General features: G+C 47.2%; 1 protein-coding gene across 1 annotated transcript in view; it reads left to right on the plus strand.

The window, feature by feature from the left end:
- Positions 1–16,061, plus strand: part of LOC147628184 (putative protein S-acyltransferase 16) — an 86,283-nt gene that overhangs the window by 11,136 nt on the left and 59,086 nt on the right. Inside the window, exons 2-4 of the mRNA XM_086813227.1 lie at positions 14,648–14,743; positions 15,703–15,868; positions 15,957–16,041. Coding sequence (XP_086669353.1) covers positions 14,648–14,743; positions 15,703–15,868; positions 15,957–16,041 — 347 coding nt within the window. The remainder of the gene's footprint in view (positions 1–14,647; positions 14,744–15,702; positions 15,869–15,956; positions 16,042–16,061) is intronic.

Genomic DNA, 16,061 nt, shown 5'->3' on the forward strand with positions numbered 1-16,061 from the left:
TTGTGTATAGAGAAGAGTTTATACAGCTTCTCTCTCTCTCTCTCTCTCTCTCTCTCTCTCTCTCTTTTGTGCGTTTTGTTCTCTATAACAATTGTCTGTGATTTCCGCTGTGCATTCTGACATGGTATGAGAGCCCCAGGTGGCTTGAAGCTTGGAGACAGTGGGAGGCTGGAGCTTGAGGGTTTGCTAATTTGTGGTGCTGATTGGAGATTGCTTGGGCTGTTTGGGACTTGGAGATCGGGTAGAAGGCGGCCATCACCGTTGGACAGCCACCTTGCATATTATTTGCAGCCTCTTCTTCATTTTTTTTTCCCACCCACCCTCCCTTCACAAGACCTTGTGAACCCTTGAGATGGCATACTTGCTTGAGATGGTTGAGAAGCACGTGAAGATCCCTACTCTCCCCACATTCCCGGTGGATTGACAGTTGGACGGGACCAACTACGGCATATGGAAGGTAATGATGGAGTCTGTCTTGGAGTCTTATGACTTGGTTGATTTCATTGTGGTTGGTGTTCCATGGCCGGAGTTGGAGGACGGGGAGCTTTTACCCTCTACTCGGAAAGAACGGGAGGCTTAGGCACAGTTATGGGATCGTGCCAATGCCCGTGTGCGTTCTTTCATCTTCCTTAATTGCACACCACATGTGATTAATCATATCAAACATATGACGTTGGCCAGAGGGATTTTGCATCATTTGGCTTCTCTGTATAACAGGGTATCACCCATGAAGCAGATCTCTTTGGAAGTGCAGATGCGGGTGATGAATCCTGCAAAGTCTTTGACGATGTGGGAGCACATCAACAAGTTGCAAGCTCTTTAGCACGAGGTTCTTTAGGCTCGGAAGGAGATATCTTCAGAGGACATGGCCATCACTTTGCTGTGTCATCTGACCTCTCAGTACTTAGCTTTCTACTCCTCTTTGATCACCAGTGGCAAGCTCATCACCCATCACATTGGAGGAGCTTGTGCCTATGGTCTTGGACCAGGAAGAGCGTTTTACGAACCCTCCACAGGGCGGAGGTTTTGAGGCCTTGATTGGCCAGTGGTCGAAAGGCCGTAACAACAACAACAACAAGGGCAAAGGGAAGTCTTAATCGGAGAAGTCTTTTGAGAAGAAGCCCTATTCAGAGTGTGATAATTTGAAGGCCTAGCTTGTAACAATTGTGGCGAAAAAGGCCATTATTGGAGGAGATGTCCTAAGCGGAGTACCGAGAAGAATGCTGATTCTTCAGCTTCAGCTGCCAAGACTCCTGCTTTTGTGCACTTGGAGATTTTGGACACAGATGCTTCATCTTCTTCGAGCAGGGAGGCATTTGGTTTCACCCGCCAGGGATACTCGGGAGTGGATTCTCGATAGTGGTGCTTTCAGGCACATGACTCCTTCTCGAGAAATATTACAGGATCTTAAATGGCAGTCAGGTCGCATTTTCATTGGCGACAATTCCACTATACTGATTCATAGTGAGGGCAGGATGGAGATTATTCCCAATGGTAAAGGGGGGAAGCATTCCTCTCGTGTTCTTTACGTCCCAGCACTTGGTTTTCATCTATTGTGAGGGCATGAGGTTTGCAAGACTGGCTTTCGGGTGGAGTTTGAGGAGCATTTTGTTGCTCTTCGGGACAAAGAAACAGGTCAGGTTGTATGGGAAGGCGGAGTGGAGAATGGTATCTATAAACTCTTAACACTCTCTTCTCCGATAGGCACTCAGATCGGTGACTTGTGGCACTTCCGTTTTGGCCACTTGAATGTGGATGCACTGCGGCGGGTGTCACGTGCATTCCGCACTCGTAGACATATCTGTACAGAAGGTACAGGACTTGGGATGGAAAACTAGTCCCATGTGAGCCCAGTCCGGGATGAGTCAGCCAGGTTCCTATCGAGTCGTCCGAGGTCAGGTGTGCATTGTCTTGCACATGCGTCCAAGGTCAGGTGTGCATTGTCCTGCACATGAAACAGTACCAGTCCGCGCTGTGAGTTATGGAATGATGTCAGTGGTTCTGTGTATCTGGTATGTTACTGGATGCCAGATCACTATGTAGACAGTTAGGGTTTGCATATAGGAAAGGGGCCAGCCCATAGGGCTACCCCAAGGACAGATATGGGCATGGGGGAGGTGTAGAACCACCCCCATAGGGGCCAGGAAGGCCTTGGCTGTGCCCACTAGCCATGGGATGGCCATGGAAGGGCTGTAGGACAGCCCTAGGGCTCCTGGACAGGCAGCCGACAGGTTACACAGCCCCTAGGGGACTGTAGGCCAGGTGTGGGGCAGCCCACACAGGTTGCCCAGCAGCCAGTAGCTTATGTGCATGGTGGCCAGCGGTGTGGGCTGCCCAGCAGCTAGTAGCTTATGTGCATGGTGGCCAGCACCTACTTAAGTGATGCACAACATTTTAAGCATTTAATGGTGATTTTACAAGTCGTGGAGCAATTTTTAGACAGTCGACTGGTTTTAAACCAGCCGACTAGCATCCCTGAAGGGTATAAATACCCATCGCATGGTTCAGTCCATTCATCTCATAATTCACCAAGTGCTGAAGCTGATCAAAGGGCCAGGATAGCCAAGGACAAGCTAACGCAGAAGGGGTGAAGGATTGAAGGTCAAGGGCAGAGATCTATCTTGGCCAAGAAGGGTCAGGTTGAGTCTTTTATTTCAGTTTTGCATCATTCTAATAAAAGCAACTACACCATTCGTGGTGGGGGCCCTACAGAGGGTATTCGGGACCCAATACTGTGTCCTCTTCTCCCCCTCTCTCTCTCTCTCTCTCTCTCTCTCTGTATTTTTGTGCACATCTATATTCAGTTTTGTGTGTTAATATTCCCCAGGACAGAGCACGGGAGCCTCTGGCTCCAAGAACTCGAACAATGCGTCCAGAAAGCGGAGGCAGGCAAGACAGGTGGCAAGTTGAGTGTTCAGGAGATTTCTACAAGGAGGGTAGGTGTTTCTTTTGTCATACAAAAGGACACACTTCTCGGGAGTGTCCTAAGAAGACTACCGCTCCAAAGACCGCCGCCTCAGCCTCCACAGCTTGCGTGGTGAGCCCAACTCCCACACAGACCCCAGTGGCTGTCTTTGGTTCTTCAAATCCCAATGCTTCAATTGGAGCAATCATTAGCCGGGAGCTCGAAGATAAGCAGAAGGGCGCCCATCACCAGGAGTATGAGCGCAACGGATTTCTCAAGACCTTTGGCTACATAGGTGGCCAGAGAGTCGTCGTCTTGTTTCACAGCGGCAGCATGGAGGACGTGGTCACGGAATAGGCCGCTCGGCGTGCCTGTTTTGTCCTGACTTCGGTGCACAAACAAGTTGAGGGTTTTAGCACAGGCATGACAACGAACGTCAAGTATGAAGCTCTAGGTGCTAAATTGGTTATTCACGGCATAGAGTTTGTGCGTGATTTTATGGTTGCCCCTCTTGTAGGAGCAGACATAATTTTGGGCATTTAGTGGTTTCACAAGTTCCTTCCTGATGTCAAGTGGAACAAGCACACTTTCCAGATTAATCGGAATGTGTCAAATGTCCCAGTGACCATTTTAGTGAGTCAGGAATTCCAAACTTTCCGCTCATAAGCCACTTATAGGGCTAAGTGAGTAATTAGGAAAGGCGCACATTGTGCGATGATATACGTCCAGACTGCCCAGACGGCGGCTAGTGCTTCTGAGAAGTATGTGGCTCTCCATGAAAAGTTCCAGAAGATTTTTCTTCGGGACAACCTCCCTTCCCAGCTTCCCGTGTCCAGACCGGAGGACCACAAGATTGATCTCCTTCCAAACCCGGAACCCCCGAGTAAGTTTTCATATCGCCTTTCTAAGGCAATGGAATCGGAGTTGGACCGCCAACTCCAAGAATTGTTGCAATCTGGCTTCATCCGCCCCAGCGTGTCGCCATTTGTAGCACCGATCCTGTTTGTCAAGAAAAAAGATGGGTCTTCTCGTTTGTGTGTCGATTATCGTGCACTCAATAAGCTGACTATCAAGAGTAGATTCTCGATGCCTCGAATAGATTATATTCTCGAGAGGTTGAATGGGACCAAGGTGTTCTCGAAACTCGATTTAAAGAGTGGGTACCACTAGGTGAGGATTGTGGAGGGGAACATCCCCAAGACAGCCTTACGTACGGAACGGGCCCATTATGAATTTGTGGTCATGCCTTTTGGCTTGACGAACGTCCCATTTACATTTAACCGCATGATGATGCATGTATTCCGGGGATTAATTGGAAAGTGTGTTCATATTTTTGGACGACATACTAGTATTTTTAGCTACGGTTGAGCAGCATGACATTGATGTGGAGAAAGTCCTAAAGTTGCTGGAAAGCAACGAGCTCTACGTCAATGAGAAGAGGTCGGAATTTTATTTGTTCGAGGTGCATTAGCTTGGATATATAATTAGTGCAGAAGGCATTCGACTTGATTCGGTTAAGGTGGCCGAGATTGTCAATTGGGAAGTACCTCAGACAGCTTATGACATTAGATCCTTTGTGGGTATATGCCAAGCATACTCCACCCACATAGACAAGTTTTCTGACCGCTCGACGGATCTCATCGATCTGCTTAAGGGTGTCGAGACAAGAAGGCAACGGATTCGAATGACTCCATGAGCGTTGGAGGCATTTAAGAACCTCAAGGTGGCTTTATCAAAAGCGCCTTATTTAGCACTTGCCTCGTGGGATGAGCCATTTCAGGTGATCACCGATGCGAGTAACATCGCAATTGGCGGTGTATTACAACAGAATGGTCATCCAGTAGCTTACATGTCTCGTAAGTTACTGCCCGCAGAGAAGAATTTCTCAGTCTACAATCGTGAACTCCTTGCAATTATACATGCCTTGAAACATTGGAAACATTTTCTTTATGGTCGTGACTTTGAGGTTTGTCGGTCATGTCTACTCCCGGCTAGTTCAGGTGTGAACCCAGCTTACTCACGGGCACTTTTTCCCTGTGACTCGACACAGGTTTTTTCCCCATGTGAACATACTTATGTGTGTTGGGCACTTAGCCCTAGGCCATTTAGTACTCACTTGTACTTTCATTTCATATCATTATTGAGTACATCTTTTCCAGCACTCTCACGTTTCTCTGTGCTTGAGGTTGTGTGTGTGTGTGTGTGCAGGCTAGCTTCCCTCCTACCCAACATTGGTATCAGAGCTTGGTTAGGGTTAGCGTTAGGGTTTGCCCCTTGTTGTCCTTCAGAGCTTGAGCTTCAGCCTATTGGCATTAGGGTTTTGCTGCCCTAGGGTTAGGGTTTTGCCCTGCCGCCGCCCTTAGCTGCGCGTCGCCGCCTGTACCGTCGCCTGTCAGATCTGTGTGTAGCGTCGTCGCCTCTGTTGTCGCCGCCTTTAGATTCGCTGTCGCCGCCTTGCGTCGCCTGCAACAACGGTGCTCTGTGCCACCTGCAACAGCAGCCGCTTGCGCCAGATCTGACAGATCTGCGCTTGCCTATTGTCGACACCATCGTCGCCGTACGACGTTGCGCCGCCGTCGCCCAAATCTGCGCCGCCTCATGTCCGTATTGTTTAGATCTGCTCCGCCCCTGTGCTGCCCGTATTGCGCCGCCTCATACCCGTTACTGCTGTGTGCCTACTGTACCTACTGCCCGTACTGCTGCCTCATGCCTGTACTACTGCCTGCCTTGTTGAAGCCACTGCAAGCTCAGTAATTTCCTTACTAATTTTTTCTCAATTTTTCAAAATCTCAGAAATTGCTAAAATTAGCAAATTAGTTGCATTAATTATGGGACTTTTCACCTTTGAGCCTACAATTGCAACATTGGTACACATTGGCATTGATTTCAGCAGATTTGGTGCATAATTGCACTAGAAATTTGGGGATTTTACAGAAATTGGCACTATTTGCAGGCAATTTTGGGTATTACAGGCACATTTGGTTGGCATTGGGGCATTTTTTTTAATTTTCTGGGTATTACAGGCACATTTGCTTGGCATTGGGTCATTTGCCCCAATTTTTGGGGCATTACAGCATTTGGTACATGTGACAATCGCATTAGCAGATTTACAGATGCAGATCCGATGAGATTTGGTCTAATTGGTTGCAGCACTTGCAGCTTTTATAGGTGTCAGCTGATTGTGTTTTTCACTGCACATGTATACATTTGTGGTTTGCTGCAGTATATGTATGCCATTGTGGACACTTTGACAGATTTGCATCATCGTGCAGTACACTTGCAAATTTGGGACATGCATATGTATTTCTCGTGGTGAAGGAGTTCCCTTTCAGTCCATTATTATCCTGCTATTTATCCCCCGCATTCTTACGGTTTTGTTGGGCATTGCCTACTCGTGGTGACTTGTGACAGATTTGTTGTGTTATCATGGCCAACAGTAATGATGACCTCTTTGGAATACTATCTCAAGAGGACAAGCTCAATGGGGATAACTACCCTATGTGGACTTATATGATGCGTCATGTTTTGGTTGCCAAGAATGTATGGCTATATGTGGATGGCACTGAGGAGCGTCCTCTTGCACCTGCTCTAGCGGAAGGTGAAGTGATTTTTGCTCACCCTCCTGTAGGTCCACCTCCTCGTCTTCCTCCTACTCAGCAGCAGCGTACTTGGGATGCTAGGGATGCTCAGGGCCATGCATTGATTGCTCTCTTGTGCCGCAGGCATATCATTCCGCACATTCATTCCTGCACCATTGCAAAGGGTGCTTGGGATACCTTGGCGGCGTTGTATTCAGGTCTCGCAATGAGGCTCGTGTAGCTTACCTTCGGGGTAAGCTTGAGATGGACCGCATGCTTGAAGGTGACTCCATCGATTAGTACCTTACGCATGTGAAAGACCTACGAGAGCAGCTCATTAACATTGATGAGGTCTTGACAGATAGCTATCTTGTTCAGACAGTTTTGCGTAATTTGCCCGACTCTTATCAGACATTTGGCACCACTTTGCGGTTGTTGGCTGGCAATGCACCTAATGCGGTCACTTTTGACAATCTTCTGACTCTCTTGCTCAGTGAAGAGCAATCTCGTTCCAACAGGCGTCTGTTGAGTCAGCAATGGCTGCTCCCTTTCGTGGGAATAGATCTGGGCCTAAACCTAGCCCATCGGATCCTCCCAAGACAGAGGACAAGCCTGAAAAGAAAAAGCGCTGTAACTATTGCAGGAAAACAGGACACACCATAGAGGAATGCAAGAAGCGTATTGAGAGTGAAAAAAAGAAGAAGCTGGCATCTTCTTCCACAGGTGCAGATTAGGCCAATTCGGCTACACGTGTTAGCCTTGACCCTTACATCTTTATCGCCTGCAGAGATGTCTTCTGATGCTGTTGCTTTTGATGACTATGCTCTATAGTCTGTACTCCATGGTATGCATTGTCTGGCAGATGCATTTCAGGGGGGGATTTTACTTGCCCACATGAAGTTGGTGATGCCTCATGGTCACTTATGCTTGTTGACCCTTATGCTGGTCTATGCTAGACGCTTTCTCTTATGTGATGTCTACTGGAGATGCCTTTTATGCTGTTTTCCCTTGCAGCGGGATTGTTTCTACAGTGTTGACATTGTCACTTTCTCACATGTGATGTTTACTGGGAGTGCCTTTTACACACTTGGCCAGTGTTGGCTTGCTCTCATGGTTTTGACATGTCACATGTATATTATTCATTGTGGGATTATGCATCTTTACACTTGCCATACATGTCACTGGTCATGGCATCGCTGAGAGTTTACCTATCCTCTCATAGCATTGGCTGATGCCCGCCTCGAGCCCCTATTTTTTCTCCCCATTTTCAGCTTTTCCCATTGCTGAATTTTTACTTTTATCAGCCCTACCATTGCTGATTTTTCCTCATTGGATCCTCCATTGATGAGTTTCACTTTTGCAGCTTACATTGCATGTCTCACAGGCATGACTTCTGGATCCTGTTGCCTTTACACATGTCTATATTTGCTACCTCTTCTTATGCTTATCATTGGTGCAATTACAGAGCATTGATGTGGATTACATGCAGTTCAGCTTGGCATTTGGTACTTGCCTTCAGGGGGGTATTATGCGATGCCTCTTGATTTGATGCAGTTGATGTCCACATGATCTTTGCCATGCATTTCTGGTGATGCATTTATGTGCTACTGTGCTCTAGCATTAGCGCTATGACATTGGGGATTCTCCTTTTCCTTGTCATATAGTGCTTGCTTTTTCCATTGGCACTGCAGTTCACTCTTACTGTGAAGCATAGTGCACGGTAGCATTCACAGCTTTATTACCCTGTTGCTACCCATTCACACCATTCACTTGAGGGGGGTTTGTTGGTCATGTCCACTCCCGGCTAGTTCAGGTGTGAACCCAGCTTACTCACGGGCACTTTTTCCTTGTGACTGGACACAAGTTTTTTCCTTGTGTGAACACACACTTATGTGTGAACACACACTTATGTGTGTTGGGCACTTAGCCCTAGGCCTTTTAGTACTAACTTGTACTTTCATTTTATATCATTATTGAGTACATCTTTTCCAGCACTCTCACGTTTCTTTGTGCTTGAGGTTGTGTGTGTGTGCAAGCTAGCTTCCCTCCTACCCAACAAGGTTCGCACTGACCATCAGGCATTACACTAGATTTAGACAATGCCAAGTGCACATTGGAGTGACCGACAACATCGCTGGAGCCAGATATTCCAGCAATTTGGTGGTATGATTGAGTACCTTCCAGGAAAGGTCAATCCAGTGGTGGCTGATGCTTTGAGTAGGAAGGGACGAGTGACTTTGATTCAGACCACTAGACTCGACCTTGTTGGTACGGGACTAGACGACATGAAGCACACGTACGCGGATTCCGAGGAATTCGGTACACAGTGGGAACAGGCATTGGATGCCACAAGACTATGCCACTTTTTGATACGCGATGGTTGGATTTTCTACAAAGGCCGACTGTGTGTCATGAAGTCGTTCAGGGCAGCTCTTCTCCATGAGGCCCATGACGCCCATTACTGGTGGTCATAGGGACATGAATTCGACTTTGGAGAAATTGGAACGGGAATATTATTGGCCAAAGATGAGGCGAGATGTGTTTTTATATGTACAATACTGTGATATTTGTCCAAAGGTGAAAGCTCCTCGTGGAAAGAAGATAGGGTTGTTACAGCCCTTGCTAATTCCTGAGGGACCTTTCCAAGATATTTCGATGGACTTTGTCATGAATCTGCCTCCCAGTCCGAGTAAGCGTAATACTCAGTGCTTGCAAATTTGTTATGCATATTCCATGCAGGGCCAATGTGACCGCCGAGGATGTTGCCCAGTTCATCATTCGGCATTGGTACCCGATTGGCAGGATTCCTAGGACCATAGTGTCAGACCGAGATGCCAAGTTTACCAGTCATTTTTGGAGGGCATTGTTTGATAATTTTGGTACTAAATTGAATTTTCCCAGTGCATTTCACCCACAGATGGACGGCTAGACAGAGATCTACAACCAATTGTCCTTTGATGTGCTGAAGTGTTATTTCCACGATCAGCAAGGTAAGTGGGAATCATATTTGCCTTTATTTCAAGCTGTTTTGAATGATTCTTTTTCTTCAGCTATTGGCATGACTCCATATGAGGCAGCGTTTGGAAGACCATTCCAGTCGCTATTGACCAAGACCTCGTCTTCAGTACCTGAAGCGAACAGAGTGACGAAGTCTTACTAGGAGATTTTAGAGTCAGTAAAGACAGGTTGGCTAAAGCGCAAGAGGCCTACACTCGATAGGCCAATAAAGACCGAAGAGATATGAAGTTTTCGGAAGGGGATTGGGTTTATCTTCGGATTATGAAGCAAAGGTTGAAACAGGTGGGCAAGCGATGCCCAAAGTTGTCTTTCAGGAGCTTCGGACCTTTTCCCATCCAGAGAAAGATTAACGAGGTTTCAATGAAGTTGAAGCTACCTCCGAGTTGGACTATGCACGATGTGTTTCATGTTAGTTGGTTAAAGCCATATGCAGGTCCGATTCCTTCAGAAGTTATAGACGAGGCGACGGAACCAGATATTATTGATGAAGCTGAAGTTATGGTTCCAGAACAGACCCTTTTGCACCGCGCAAGGGAGGTGTAGAACCACCCCCATAGGGGCCAGGAAGGCCTTGGCTGTGCCCACCAGCCATGGAAGGGCTGTAGGACAGCCCTAGGGCTCCTGGACAAGCAGCCGATAGGTTACACAGCCCCTAGGGGACTGTAGGCCAGGTGTGGGGCAGCCCACACAGGCTGCCCAGCAGCTAGTAGCTTATGTGCATGGTGGCCAGCACCTACTTAAGTGATGCGCAGCATTTTAAGCATTTAATGGTGATTTTACAAGTCGTGGAGCAATTTTCAGACAGCCGACTAGCATCCCTGAAGGGTATAAATACCCATTGCATGGTTCAATCCATTCATCTCATAATTCACCAAGTGCTGAAGGTGATCAAAGGGCCAGGATAGCCAAGGACGAGCTAACGTAGAAGGGGTGAAGGACTGAAGGTCAAGGGCAGAGATCTATCTCAGCCAAGAAGGTTCAGGTTTAGTCTTTTATTTCAGTTTTGCATCATTCTAATAAAAGCAAATACACCATTCGTGGTGGGGGCCCTACAGAGGGTATTTGGGACCCAATACTGTGTCCTCTTCTCCCTCTCTCTCTCTATTTTTCCGCACATCTATATTCAGTTTTGTGCGTTAATATCGTCGCGACAAGTGTGCCGTTTTTGTGAGCATTGAAGTTACCGATCTCTCCCAAAGCTTCCGCATGTTACAATTGGATTTTCAGGACCAGATGGTGGATGGCTTGTCAGATATTGGTAGCAGGCAGGAACGCTATGGTACACATTGACTTGTGTGGACCTATGCAAATCCCATCCTTGGGAGGTTCTTTGTACTTTATGTTGCTTGTTGATGATTGTAGCAGATTTACATGGGTTTATTTCCTTTCCTAGAAGGATCAAGCTTTCGCTCGGTTCAAGGAGTGGCATGTTATGGTGGAGGAGGAGTCTGGATTGCAGATAAAGACTCTTTCGGCTGACAAAAGTGAGAGTTCTCTTCTAATGCGTTTGTGCGGTTTTGTGCGGAACATGGCATCAAGCGGGAGTTGGCCAATACAGGTTCGCCTTCGGAGAATGGACTCTTTGAGCGAAAGAACTAGACTGTGGTGGAGATGGCGAGGATGATGTTGGAGCATCGTGATCTTCCTTGTCCACTTTGGGGAGAGGCTGTGGCTACGGTTGTCTATATCCTCAACCGACCTCTGACGACTTCAGTACCAAAGATGACTCCATTTGAGGCTTATTTTAGCCGAGGAACCAAATGTCTCCCATTTCTATGTGTTTGGGAGTGATGCCTATGTTCACATTCCAAAGAAGCAGAGGGGGAAGCTTGACTCAAAGTCCAAGAAGCTTGTCTTTGTGGAATATAACTCTCTTTCCAAAGGATAGAGGTTGTATGACTCGGAGTGAAACGAGGTTGTTGTCTGCAGAGATGTCTTTGATGAGCATGTTCCAGCTTCCACTGTTGATGAGCTGCCACTTCTTGGTGAACCAGAGGAGTCTGAGGATGATTCCTAGTCTATTGTTGTTGCTAGATAGCCTCAGTCAGTTGTAGAGGTTGAGCCCGAGGCTGGAGATGAGCCCCATCAGCAGCTGGAGGCTCTGCGTTCTGTTGGAGTACCAAAGTGGTTGTTAGACACCCTTCGAGAGTCGGGCGTTACGGAGCTTCTCTCCGAGTGGACCACAGAGGACGGACCTCAAAGATCGCACAGAGTTCGTGAACAAAGTCATTCAGCGGAGTTGTTACAGGTAAACTATGCTTTGATGTCTCGTATCATTCGGGATAAAACGCCCACTTCCGTGAAGGAAGCTCTTTCTCAGGAGACTTGGAGGAAAGCCATGCAAGTGGATCTGGATGCTATAGAGAAGAATAAAACTTGGGAGTTGGTTCCGAGGCCGTCAAAACGGTCAGTCATTGGTGTCAAGTGGGTCTTTAAGAAACGTCTGATGGGTCAGTGGACAAGCTTAAAACCAGACATGTGGCTAAGGGTTATGCTCAGCGGCCTGGCATCGACTATGAGGATACCTTTGCATCGACAACGAGGATGACCACGATTCGGGCCGTTCTTGCCCTTGCCTCTTCTTAGCGGTGGCCCGTATATCAGATGGATGTAAAATCCGCATTCCTTAATGGTGAGTCGTGACTTGCAGGAGGAGGTGTATGTTGAGTAGCTTCCAGGCTTTGAGGTTCCAGGATCAAAGGGGATGGTTTACAGGTTGCGGAAGGCCTTGTATGGTCTTAAGCAGGCTCCTAGGGCTTGGAATTAGGAGATTGATCCTTTCTTTTTACAAACAGGATTTCAACTTGTATCTCTTTCGGGAACGCGGTTTGGTCACGTTGGTTATCCTTTATGTGGATGATCTCATTCTCACTGGCGGTCATGTGGAGCACATAGCAGTGACGAAGGTTGCCTTGTTTGAGATGACCGACTTAGGCTTACTCCACTTCTTTTTGGGATTGGAGATTTGGCAGACCCAGAGGGGGTTCTTTGTCTCTCAACAGCAGTATGCTCATGAGTTGCTTGAGGCCTTTGGGATGGAGAACTGCAAGTCTATTACTTCACCGATGGACCCGAACATGAAGCTTACAGTGAATGATCCTTGTGAACAGGTTGATGCCTCTCTGTATTGGAAGCTCGTTGGTTCATTGATTTGGTTGCTGAACACCAGATTGGACTTGAGCTTTCCCGTTGGGCTGTTGAGCTCATTCATGCAGACGCCTTTGAAGACTCATTGGGACGTAGGATTGCGGATCTTGTGGTATTTGCATGGTATGAAGGATCTTGGACTCTGCTATGACACTAGAGGAGGAACGACGGATGGAGTCTGACTCCAAGGTTGGAGTGACTCAGATTGGGGAGGAGATCCAGACATGAGGAGATCTACATCAGGCTATGGTTTTACCCTCCGCTCAGGAGCTGTTTCATGGAGCAACAAAAGGCAGTCAACTATTGCCTTGTCGTCTACAGAGGCAGAGTACCGGGCTGCTTGTGGTGGTGCTTGTGAGGTTGTGTGGCTGCGGAGGTTGCTTGGCGAGATTGGGTTTCCACAGAAGGAACCCACGGTCATCTAGTGCGATAACCAGAGCTGTGTAGCTATTGCTCGGAACCTGGTCTTCCATGCCCGGACCAAGCGCATAGAGATACACAATCACTTTGTTCGTGAGAAGATTTTGGCTGGTGACATCTTGCTTGTTTATTTTTCAATGGAGGACAATGCGGCGGACCTCTTCACGAAGTCTCTACCTCAGGCTATGCTCCGGCAGCACTCTAGCTCACTGGGATTGGTTCTACATCCAGGAGCTGAGAGGGGGTGTTAGCAGTCATCTCCTGTTTGTACATTACACACTAGGACCTCTGTTGGTGGGTGTGCCTGCCCAGTTAGGTGTGTCTCCATTTTCCCCCACTTTCCATGGTGTTTTCCCAGTTTTGCTGGATGTGGGAGGGCTGTTTTTTTGCTGTCGGCTGTCGTCTTCTGCTGGCTGATTGGACATTTGCTACCCGACCTGTTCTCAGTACTGGCCGACTGAGCTTTTCCTGGCCAACTGATGTTTTTTCTGGTCGTGAGCTTATGGGGCTGCTGCCGGCCTGTTTTGGGCTGGCCGACCAGCAGCCTAGGGCCATATATATTGGCTCTGCCGCCCCCCACACTCCATTGTATCAGATCTTGTGTATAGAGCAGAGTTTATACAGCTTCTCTCTCTGTCTCTGTCTCTCTCGCTCTCTCTCTTTTCTGCGTTTTGTTCTCTACAGCAGTTGTCTCTTATTTCCGCTGTGCATTCTCTTTGGGACTGTCCATACCCACCGTTTGATCACGTGGGGATAGTGGCCTTTGTGATGGAGGCATTGGAGGCTTTGCACACTGAGGAGGATGGCACTGGCCTGGCCCTCCAGCTCTCACACTTCAGGATTATGACCATCTCAGCCTCAGCCATACCAGGATCTCATTGGACCCTAGAGGCCTGGGTATACCAGCATTGGGAGCTCATCATTAGCACCTACATTTAGCGCACCAGATGTCATGAGGCTATTGACGGTTCTCATACCCCTTTGGTAGAGACCATTGGGCACACGTGAATGGACATCATACACTCTCTCTGAGGGGCATCGGAGCACCTTATTTATGATTCGACAGGATGCAGCAGAGGTGTGTAGCTTTTCCCCGTATGTGGGGCCGAGGCCCTTTTCTCACTATGGGCCCCGAGCACTCGTCCTGGCATTATAGGCCTCAGTATGATCCCCCTCCCCCCTTTCCGATGTAGACTCCCTCTGAGATCGACCAGGCAAGGGAGTGCTCCCTCTCATTCCTCTAATTATACCTCTTTTGAGGGTTGTACATATTGCTCCATTTGAGAGCTGCTTTGTAGTCCACTTTTGCATATGTTTCTTTCATGACTAATAGAAGGATCTTTTTCTGGGGGAAAAAGAGTGTAACTAGTAATTGTTGAAGATGTTACAATGGAGAGACTCGTTCATGCCAACTTGATAATGTAGGTTGTTGTCAATGTACTCCAGGATATTCCCATCTGAGCGGGAGTTCCTTCATTAGCTGTTCATTTTGTTCTGTGCCCATTGAAAATCTAAGAGTTAGATCTCTAGTGTCTGGTGACTTGAGTGTTCCAATATATTTCTTTGTTGTGTGATTTAGGTGGTCTTCCTTGATGCTAAGGATCCAAATCTTCATTGACAAGGCTGTGCAACTTGCCGGACCTCTTTATATTGCTCTTGCTGTAACACTAATAAGGTGAGCTCATCTTTTTTTGTTTTGTTTTCTTTTCAAAATAAACGTCTTTCCATGGATTTGTGCTCCCCCCCACATGAATGCCATAATAATTCAGTTCTGAATGCAAGAATTAAAAGGAAAAAATCTCTAGTACTGTAGCTTACTATATTTCCTCTGCATTTGGTGCCAGCATTTGTGCACAGAGCATGCATGGCCTTCATGCCAAAGGTGGACTGAAACAGGCACTCTAGGTATTAGGGTTTACCAGTCCACACTCTAGCTGCCCAACAAGGATCTCACAACCAGCTTTTTCTGCAAAACTGAATCATTCATCTCGTAGACCTTATTGAAGGAGTCGGCAAGCTCACTGCCCAGTCATAGCTTCCCTGGGGAGCACCCCTGAATCTGAGCTAGACCAACACCTTAATTAGCTCCTCACACAAGCCATGGTATCTCATACCACTAGAGCCCACCATCCTGGTGTATGGCTTGGGCATAGCAATGGCTAATCCAGGTCCTTGGTTCACTGGGCTTCCACCTGTGGGAACTCCCATTAATGGACCCTATGTTTTGTGCTTACATAGTCTTCAGGTGAGTGCCCTCAAATTAAGGTCATGTTCAGAAAATAAACTAGTAACTCTTAGGACATGTTTAGTCCCTAACCAACCTCACCATTAAATGCCAGCCCAGTCATGCCTTTTGGGGACATAACAGTCCATAGATTCAAAAAGCTGGCTACTGTTGCTGAATACAATGATTGCGCCCCCCAGCCGTGGCCCCTTATCATTGTGTACCTTGAAATGCATTGTCACAGACTACTATGTTCTATGAATTCTCATCCATAATCTGTAGGGGAGTATCACCTGCACATTTGCCTGCTTTTTGTGCTGTAAGTTTCAGGTGTATGACTGCAAACAACATCGATTTTATTCAATTTTCATGTTTGGAGGATACTAATATGTGCTTATGCTTTTGTTCAGCTGTATCATATACTTGTTCTTCACAACGATACTCCCCTCGATTCACAGCCTTTACTCTCTAAAAGGAATTGCTCATATCATGATCTCAGTATGGCTGATCTTCAATGTGTTCTTCAACTACTACTACTGTATAAAGACGGATCCTGGAAGCCCACCTGACTTTGTGGTAAGTACAAAGCATTATTGCATTCTTACTAGTCTAGAAAGGGTGCTTCACATTGGTACTAGGTGTTGTTGGACTTTTCTGATAACAGGATGTGGAGCAAGACCCAATGAGCTTAAGCCGCAGACAAGACGCATCTGGGAATGAATCCTTGGTAGTTAGATGGTGCAAAAGCTGTAAGTTGTTTACCTTCTTT

The sequence above is a fragment of the Cibotium barometz genome, chromosome 19 (assembly GCF_041138505.1).
Source record: "Cibotium barometz isolate CiBa-2024 chromosome 19, ASM4113850v1, whole genome shotgun sequence".
Lineage (NCBI taxonomy): Eukaryota > Viridiplantae > Streptophyta > Polypodiopsida > Cyatheales > Cibotiaceae > Cibotium > Cibotium barometz.